The sequence below is a fragment of the Aythya fuligula genome, chromosome 2 (genome assembly GCF_009819795.1).
Source record: "Aythya fuligula isolate bAytFul2 chromosome 2, bAytFul2.pri, whole genome shotgun sequence".
Taxonomy (NCBI): Eukaryota; Metazoa; Chordata; class Aves; order Anseriformes; family Anatidae; genus Aythya; species Aythya fuligula.
The window spans coordinates 45172411-45182637 of NC_045560.1; the positions used below are offsets into that span (position 1 = coordinate 45172411).

The 10227-nt window shown below is 40.5% G+C and overlaps 1 protein-coding gene across 1 annotated transcript in view; it reads right to left on the bottom strand.

The window, feature by feature from the left end:
* Window positions 1-9092, bottom strand: part of MRPL3 (mitochondrial ribosomal protein L3) — a 28511-nt gene extending 19419 nt beyond the window's left edge. Inside the window, exons 1-6 of the mRNA XM_032180698.1 lie at window positions 9025-9092; window positions 7995-8173; window positions 6873-6964; window positions 5943-6041; window positions 2040-2139; window positions 720-780 (exon numbers count right to left, since the gene is read on the bottom strand). Of these exons, the coding sequence (XP_032036589.1) occupies window positions 720-780; window positions 2040-2139; window positions 5943-6041; window positions 6873-6964; window positions 7995-8173; window positions 9025-9092 (599 nt within the window). The remainder of the gene's footprint in view (window positions 1-719; window positions 781-2039; window positions 2140-5942; window positions 6042-6872; window positions 6965-7994; window positions 8174-9024) is intronic.
* Window positions 9093-10227: the final 1135 nt, after the last annotated feature.

The following is a 10227-nucleotide window of genomic DNA, read 5'->3' on the forward strand; positions in this document are numbered from 1 at the left end:
TGGAAATCATGCACGTAACAAATGAGGCATGACGAGTCTCCGTGGCAAGATGCCAGCTCCTCTTTTGACACCCTCTACCACTTGAGCCCTAATCTGGCATTTGCAGTAGTCCAAGAGGAAATCATTCCTCCCACGGTAAAGTGAAAGGTATCAGCAGTTGCTGGCAAACGAGATGAGCTGAAATACGAGAGAAAACAATACAGGAACTTGACAGTTCTATTGTCTTGCTAAATGTATTCTCTAATTTTATTTTATTTTTTGCTCTGCTGTCATCATGATTCATCTCTTCCTCAAATCAAAATTAAACAGCTTTTCTGAGAGCTGAGGCCCTTCAGCATTTATTCCTTGCTTCCACATACCACAGGCACATTATAGACTTCCTGACCTGTGCTTAGCTCGAGCACCTCTTTCTCAAGCTGTATATCAAGTGCTCCAGCAATAATCACATGTGCATGACAGACGACCACAGCCCTAACAGAGTTTGTTTACCAACAATGTTGAAATAGAAGAGCCTCAAAGGAAGACAATCTGATATTTTTGATCCAATGAGCAGATTTCTAGATTCTGCCCCTCCCCTTGCAGCTGTATTTCAGCTTTTGATACCCATAAAGCTCTTCTCAAGCCAAAGCAGAGGACAAAAAAAAAAAAAGAAAAAAAAAAAAAAGTCAACTAGTCTATTTGAAAGAGAAGCCATATGCATTAAAATGCTGGGAACCTACGTTTTTGCAGTAACATCCACGAACTGCCCTGGGCGGAAGTGAGCGGCATACAACGGAGTACCTGCAAAAGAAGAGGACAGATAACGTTTAAGTGCCAAAATCCTCAAATCACTCTCCAGTCATTACCATCCAGAGTGGACTGCAGTCATAGGAAAGAAAGCAACTTTTGTTTTTTTTTTTTTGTACAAATGTTATTTGTTCTTTTTTTATAGTTCTCAATGACTAAACTTGACTCTTTGAAATTGCAACTTAGTCACATTTCCCAGTTACTAGCCCAATTTGAAACACGTTGGAAAGAAGAGTTTGGGCTCTACTTAGAAACGATCCAGTATCTGGATCGTTTCTAAGTAGAACAAAGCCCAAAATACTTAAATTATTTAAGGCACTCACAATAAACAAACCTGGCAAGAAAACAGAACCATGCTCCCCCTTTATCTACTAGAACCTCACAAAGTGAATTTTTTTAAAATGAAAAGAAGTTGTACAATGCTTCCTCTTTGTTAAGACAGTGTTTCCAAACTAAAGACAGAAGATAGAACTACAAGCACAGGGAATTACCCAGACACTACTTTTTAGTAGAAGTAATGCTGCCATATGTCAGGGACATCACTCATCTGAGTCTCATCTCAGGCATAAATTCCTCATATTATTTAATGTTGTTTGTATGATCCATACAAACCTGGGGTAATGTGCCTGTTAGCAGCAAGCAACTGATATAATATGAGGTACATGAAGCATGCTATGGACAAAATATATGCTCTTTTATTGTTTTCAGCATATTTTTGTTGAAAATTTGCAATTCTGCTACATCTCAAGTTTTTGCTTCAATTAATTAGCCCATGCTCCTTCCACACATCAGACTTTATTTTTATCAGTTACCACACTATCTTAAAACCTCTTGCAGGAGCCTTCTCTAATATCAAACGAAGATGCAAGACGTTAGAATCTCCTACCATATATAACTCATGTCAAAATATTGACAGTTAACTGTCAGAAAAGTACAAAATAAAAGCAGCCTATATACAAAAGCTACTAACACCTAAAAACAAAGAACTTTTTAATTAAGTCTCTTAACTTCTGGTACTGATTTTCAGCGAGGACATTTGTTACGTGTTTTACTTTGCAAACTGCCAGAAAAAAAGCATCATATATGACAACAGGCAGCCACATTTAAAGCTTATTTGTGTTCAGTGACAAAAAAATAAGAATTCAGCAAGTTCGGGGCAAAACAAGAATGAAATCAACTTTACTTGGTTTAGATCTAGAAGAAGCAGCAGGCATTAACTATGCATATAATGTTCAGTAAATCAAAAAGACTACCTGGTTTAATTATGGCATCATCTGTTACATTAAATGCTGTAACTTTCTGCTTCCGTGGTACTCCAGCTTCTTTAAAAATGTCCATTGCTGCCTCTGATTTCTGTAACAAAGCATAGCCATAAAGAAAAAAAAAGCATAACAAAGTTATTTTAAAATACTCTGTGATCAGCATAGCACAGAAAGTGATTTTACAGACTGTCAACATCACTCAGACATAGCATACTACATTTTTATCTCGAGAGTAGCATTTTAACTCTATAAAATTAATTTAAAATTCCCAGGTCTGCATTTTATTTTCTGTCAAGTAATTACCCTAATTACATCATATAGACAAGAGAGATGAAGATTTCCAAGATCACAAGAAAGCAAGCAGTCATTTAGAATGTACATAAAATGTGTTTTTCATCAGTTTAACTCTTGAAAAAAGTTTCATAATCATTGAAAAGCATTTTTCCCTTTTCAAAGCTGCTAATGACTTAGTTCCACAGCACCATAAATAACATTTGTTCCATTTAACAAAACCAGACCAATAAAGCCCAGTCTTGCAGAAACTTCTACAGAAGAGAATCTAGCTTCAATAAACTAAAAGGGAAAAAGGATGAAGAACAAGTTTACAATTCATGTGTTTTTAAGATACAGCAAGCACACTCGGTGCCAAAGCGCTATTGAAAAAGAAGAGCCCTTATTTAGGAAGCTCACAACCCTCACATAATGTTAAAAACACTTAAAAACAAACAAACAAACAAAAAAAAAAAACGTTCTCAGCTATTTTAAACGAGACAATTCACAGCACAGCTGACCACTAAGAAAATCCCGCCAATGGAAACAGAAGTGCAGGAAAACTGAGGCTGCAGGAAAAGATGATGCAGCTGATTTTTCTTCAAATGACTTCTAGAAAGCAATTTAAGCATCTGACAATACTGTCACACTTGGGTAGTCACATCTCCGAGGTTCACTTCTCAACTGTTCTGTGAAATTCTCTCTCAAACAACAACAAAAAAAAACTTTGCATTTTTAGACACAATAATCTGAAAGCCTTTAAAACATTTAGTTTATTTAGAAAATATGCATGCTGTTCTTCCCCTTGTTTTAAAAAAACGTAAAAAAAAAAAAAGTGTTATGAGAGGAAGTTTTCTTAAGAATGAGGAAGCAAGAAGTAGCATCTCTGACTTAGACACACAACTATTATCTTTATGGATCTGTCCTTACTTGAGGAGGAAACATGGATATAGAGTCTTTGAAGGTTATTTCTTTATTATTATTATTAAGTGATTTGTTAACTTGATTTCACAGTACAAAAGACTTCAAATAACATTTTTTTTAAATAAAAGTTCTTCAATTAAATACAAAATCTCCCAAAAAAATGGAAAAATTTGAGGCATCAGTGAGACAGCTGCACTAAACTGTAGTGCCATACGTTTGGACGAAAAATAAAGCAGACTCCCCCTCTATAAATGCCTTCACATTCACCCTTTATTTCCACTGCTGTGTAAAACTGCCTCCTTGGACAACATCGAGTGGAGCTCTGGGCTCTGCAGGAGTGCCTGGGAAGAGCTACCACAGTTGAAGAAAAGTAGATGAAAACCAAAGGGTGAAAATCCCTTATTCCTCAAAAACACCCTACAATAGCCTTTCACCATTCTACTTCAGCAACAAGGTTTCCTCAAGCAGTAAAGTCACAGAGATGTATTTCTACTAACAAAACACTGCAGTTTTTCTAAAACCTTCCTACAAGGCAATGCTGAAGAGAATATTAAACAAATTCTCAGATGTTCTGATTTTTAAAAAGACCAACAATATCTTCATTATAGGAAAATGATCAATATGCTCTTACTTAAGGAAAGAAAATATTTTTACAAAAACTGTTATAGCACTGACAGAGTAGTGCTTTGGAGAATAATCTTGTATTAAAAATCATGAAAAACCTCTGTCAACTCGTAATGGGCTGACATCGAGCTAAAAAGAAAAAAAAATATTGCTGATGTAAGATGTAAATACGTTTTTCTTAAAAAAGCAATTTGACACTCAAATACAGGAGTTACTCTTTGTTAGTAAAATTACTGAGGGAATCACTAGACTGAATTCATTAAAAAATCAGTAGCTTGAGGAATCTGAGAAGACAGGTGTTCCTACGAGGAATTAACAGAAGATAAACTGCTTACAACGCTAATACAATACAGCATCTTTCAGCTCTCTTTTAATTCTCCTATTTGGATACTTCAGAAAGGAATGAAACACATAAAAAGACTGATAACATAGGAAAGCATGGATTCAAACCTGAGCTAAGCCAGAAAAACACATCACTTGCTGGTGCCTTGGCAAGTAAAATTGTGCAGAAACTGTATGCCAAATTCTTTCTTGGAAACTACGTAGCTTATACAGAGATGATGGTAACACAGAGCTCTGTTCTAGGCTAGGTCCTCACCATGGATTTGCCCAAGGATATTTAGTCAATTTCTTTATTAAAATAAGCCTAAGTTCAACCAAATTAACAGGTGCTAACTTGGAAAAAGTTATATGCAAGAGAAGCATTGACATAGTGCAAATTGCTAAAAAAGCCCTTGAATCATTAGTTCTTTTATATGTAGTTTCTATTTCTCCTTGTTCATTGTACATTTTGACTCTGACAATCAAAGAATCACTACTAACATCACTTTCATTAAAAGATTCATTGTGTGAGGTCTAATGAGCAAAATAAAACTTGAAGATTACTAGATTCTTATGATTGTTGCACATCTTAAACCAAGGCTACAGTAAAGAAAAAACACTAATGTAATTTCTCCAGGAAAGATGTCACCATTGGAAAATAGAAATGGGCCAAAATGACACAAAAAAACAGATGCAACGATGGTAAAATATGGCATAAATGCACTGAATGAAAGGAAGACACCTAAAAGTATGAGCCTGTTCAAAAAAGAAATCACTAGAATACCCCGTAAAAGCCAACATTTACCATTTACCAAATGAAAAAGCTCCAACTCCCTCACCTCCCCTAAAGCACAGACAAGTACTCATATAGAGGCTCTGGGAAAACCTTCTTTTTTAAAAAAAAAAAAAAAAAAAAGGAAATGTGTGTCCTTGAAAGACCAATATCACAAACTGAGATAATCTGGTTAATAATCACGAGCCCTATTTTTTCTTGCTTAAATCAAACAAGTCAGTCTCAGGATATTGCAAGAAATGAAAAGTGATACTTTATAGAAATAATGGATCACAAAACTGCAATCCTTTGAGGGAAAGCTTTGCTCCTGCTTTGATCTATAATTCAATTTTCCTTGTCAGGAGTGACAGCTCTGCTAGACAGCCACAGCCATTGAAGGTGGCTGGGAATTCCACATCAGGCATTTGGGGTGTCTAAACAAGTGAGTGGTTTTGACATCACTGTTGATGAGCTACAATCACGAAGCCATCTTCCTGAAAATTGGTCTTGAACTTTTTCGTCAGTAAAACTATATGCAAATTATCAATCTCAAGAGACTTGTGGAAGAATTACAACCACATCTAATAAAATGGTATGGAAGAGTAAGATATAGAACACTGTCATCTAAACAAGTTATGAAACTGAATGAATTTACAGCACGTCACTAAGATGTTTGTCTTCCATTGTCCCTCCACAGACATGGGAACACAGCTAAAAGCCCTTCAGACTCTTACCAGTACAGGACACTGCTCATCACAGCAACTTCCTAAACCCACAGCTTTCCTGGGGAACCAAGGGACAAGAAATTCAAGCAGTTGTTCTTGCTCTTCTCTTAACCAAAAATCAAGACTAGCAGTAGGGAAACAATCAAGGATGGATGTGACAAAAGATCAGTTCCAAAATACTCTGTTCATGTTGCTGTTGTGCTGTAACCACAAGAGAAACAACTTCTCTAACAGAAACACCCAAAGCAGTTCACTTACAAAAAACGGAGATACGTTTTTTCCTCCAACAATCAGCTTAGCTGTTTTTCCTTCTGATTCTTCCTTTGAAATGTACCTTAAAACGTGACAGTCTTGCACCTTAAGAAAAAAGGAATAGTGGTTACTTAAGTATAAGCAGATGTGCACAGTTTGAGTACCTAGTAAGGTGCTGTCAAAACAAGTCAAACAAAGCCAGTCTGTTTCATTTGTATTCACAAAGATCCACACAAGATTTGGTGCACATAGGGCAGTGTGTTACCCTTTTACCACAGACACTCTTCTCACAATCAATTAAAGGTTTATCTTAGAAAAAAAATACTCCTAAAATGCAAACTGTACTTTCAAGAATACTCTAGAAATTGAATGAACTCTTATAGCTATCTTTTACATGCAAAATGCGCAAAACCCCTGCTGCATGTAGCTGCAAAGCATACAATGAGACTACATTTCGGACTCCAACTCCCTCACCCTGTAAACCTGGTGTCCTCACAGTCCCTGTTTGTCACGTGGCAGCAAAAGGTGAGCAAAAGAGCTTCACCACAGTGAACATCTGCCAGAGAATACAAAGAAATAGCTTCAAGCATACAAAGGCTCAGCAACCGGAGTGAAGCTAATCCCAAAGTGCCTGCACATGACAAAAAAAGAAAAGCTGGGGAGCAAAACCCAACTTTACGTTGTCTTCCCATCTTCCCTGGGCAAGGCATACTGCCTACAGTTCTGCAGCACTTGAATACTCAAGGCAGAAGACAGACCACTTCTAGAAAGTTTAGCAAATAAACAGAATAGGCACAGAGTGCTATGCAGGGCTGAAAGATTGGTTTTAAAGTAATTTCCTGCTATGTAAAATGATAAATTTCACTTCTGCCTGAAACTTCTGGTTAACGATCTGAATACAGTAAAGAGGATGAAATTCTACATGATTTATTTCACCTTAAGTAGCGTGACAGCGTGTTTCTTTCCTGACTTGGTCCATATTGGCATCATTCCCAGTTTCACTGCAACAACGCCAACTCTGACGGAATCTGTAGGTCGGAAGGAAAGACAGATGCAACTCCATGCTTAATATTTGAAAGAATCTATCTCATAACCTACAGAACTCCCTGCAAAGTCTCATCAACTCAGACCTTTCCTACGGAGCTGAAGATGGAGAGAAAACATCGCTGACTCGCTGCGGGTGGGCTGGAAATAACCTGTTCATTGCTTTTAATCCTATTAGCAGTAAAGTTCTGTTTGTTCCAGTTCTGTTTGATGGAGCATGCAAACCAGTTCATCATTAAGATCTATGCTTCAGACTCATTCGTTTGTGAAATCATGACACCCATGCAGAATCCTAGAACCAAAACAACTATTAAAGTCTTCTGTTGTAGGTTTCTCCTATCCCAACCTTTGCATATTTTTGACACTGTAACTGTACAGCAAAAACACCCTGTCAATTCTGGCCTTTGACAGCCCAGAGCTTGAAAAATAGAACACTTCAAATAAAGAATAAATACTTCAAAGCTTGAAAAATCCAACACGCTTCCTAGTAAAGTAAACATTATATATCAGTTCTCTAAAAAAGCATTTAAAACAAGTTCTTAACTTTGTGAAAACTTAGCATTCATTCAGTCCTAGTCAGCACCTGGTCAGTGCCACTCAATGCCAACAAAATGAAAAAAGGACCCATCAAAAAGACCTCCTAGAATGTAAAATACATGAACTTGAAAGTGTTCTTGTAAATATTGCTGGGCTGAAGAAAAACCTGTTGCAGAATACATCCCAATTCTATTCAGTGATTCCAAAGTCTTATGGACTAGAACACATTAATTTTTGACTCTTTAAAAGGGGCACAATATCTGACATTAAACAACAACGCGATACAGTCTGCAAATCCATGAGAACTTCCTCATGGATGAGGACAGAAATTGTAACAAGCATTTTGTTCCTTGCAGAGGGCAAGGTGACTGAGGTAGCAGCAAAGAGGGAAATGTAAGACAGAACCCCAGTGTTACTGAATGCAACAACGATAATTTCATCATAATTGTAGTTATTTCAGATGAGAGGCTTTCTTACCTGGTTTCCACTCATTCAGTGGCCATGGCTCATCCTTCAGAGGGCAGAGCTTGCTGGCCGTCTGTGCTTTGTATTCCTCCGCAGTTGTCTTCTTGAGGAACTGGACGTTCTCTTCAGAAAGATGCTCGTGCCACCACGTTGCATCGTTGCCATGCCTGGCTACAAGGCCCAGCTGCCCCCTTTCCAGTGAGGGGAAAAAGTTCAAGCGTCTGATCAGCTCAAATAGTGACTCATAACATGTACGTTTGTAATGTACATACTACAAGATTATATCATTATGTAATACAGTGTATTGTCACAAAGACTGAAATTACCGTAGTAAGCTATTCAACCACCAACAACCATTGTCACTCTACCAACTACATGCAGAGTTTCATAAGAAGCTGTGTGATGGCTTATCCTGTTTAATATCTTTATCAATGACCTTACGAGTGGGTGATTGTGAATACAACTGAACGGGAGGGTGCAGCTGACAACGCTCAAGGGCAAAGCTGCCAGTCTGTATGGGCTGGTCAGGAAATCAAGGACAGCGATTACCACCCTGTCTTTAGCTCTCTGGGCAAAGACTTGACCTTTCCAATACCTACAAGGAGGTCACTGACAAGACAGTGCCAGGCCACGCTTACTGAGGCAAAGGCAGAAGAATGAAAGATTAAATGAAATGAAAGTATAAACCAAATAAAGAGGTTTTGATTTAGGGCAAGGAAGATGTGCTCAGCCTGAGGACAGCCAGATGCTGGCACAGGGTCCCAGAGGGGCCGCGCCACCTCTGTGCTGACCACGCTGCTGTGAGCAGGAGGCAGGACAGAGGGACTGGGGACAACTCCCCCGTGCCAGGCTCGCTGCTGAGCACCTGCAGCAGCCCAGCTGCACCGCCGTAACTCCAAAGCACCCCAAAATCCCCAGCCACCAGCACAGTCGCAAAGATAACGATAACTTAATCAGCGGCCGGAGCTGCGGCGACCCCCAGAGCCGCAGCCACCCTCCCCTGCCCCAACCTCCCCCCCCTCATCCCGCCCGTCCCCACTACCTGTGTCCGGCCGCCCCCGCCGCCCTGAGCCGGGCCCCGAGGCGGGCCAGCAGCGCCCAGCCCGCCATGCCGCCGCCCCGCCCCGCCCCGCGCCCAAACCCTTCCGGGCCGCCGCGGAAGGCAGATGGCGGGCGGGAGGCGCTGGGCGGGGCGGGGCCGCTGCGGCTCCTGTCAGCTCCGGGCTGCCCGTGTGAGGCCGGGAGCCGAGGGGAAGAGGCATCAGTCGCCGTTGCCAGCTGCTGTCCCGCCTGGGTTCTTTTTTTTTTTTTTAAGCCTGTGTCTCCGTTTTGCCTCGCCGTTGTGGTGTCTGTGTGCGCCCGGCTGGGTGTGTGTGGCGGAAATTTGGCGTTCGCCCCCATAACTCTGACCCAGAAAACCACCCACAGCGTTCACGCTTGATTTCCTGCCCTTGTGTTTACTTCTTGCCCTCCTCCAAGGCAGGCAGTGTGAGCAGAAGCACATCCCCCAGGCACCCCGTCCCGCTGGTGTCCCCCTCCCTGAAGCCAACTGCTCATCTGCACTGACACAGGGACCGCTGGGTCTTCTCTCCCTGGCATCAAAAGCATCAACCCCACAGGGGTACTGCTAAATTTGTGTGTCCTAGTGGGGCCCACCAGTACCTCATGTCAGCACCTTTGCTCCGACAAAGACTTCTATGCCAGCAGGAGTGAGGGGTCTCAATCTCTTCCCAATTTCTAAGCACCGTGACAACCCTACAGTGGTGCCCACCCTACCAAAGTCCTCAGGGAGTAGCAAAATACTATTTATCCCCATTTTAAAGTCGGGGAACCAAGGCACACAGCAAGATTAAGTGACTGCCGAGTCGTGATGGATGTTTGCAGCCAGAGAAGAGGGCTCCCTCGATGCTCACTAGCCTTGCTGCCACGGTTTGGTGCTTTTCTTATCTAGCATGCTGCACAGCTGAAGTGGCTGAGGATTTCGTGTGCCAGCAATTCGCAAGTAATATGTTTCTGGAGAGAAAAAGTTTAATGCTGTACTTCTTTTCACCTTCTTTTGGACATGATGCAACATCAAAACTTTTTTTTTTTTTTTTTTCTTTTCTCTTTTTCATGATGATAAACAAGAATTTGACTCTGTCAATTTGTGTGTGGGAAGGGCAATCAGATGGCAAACTGCCTGCACAGTAATCAGTGGGACGAGAATTCAAGTGCCTCCTGAGCACAGTGTAAAATTCTTTCAGCA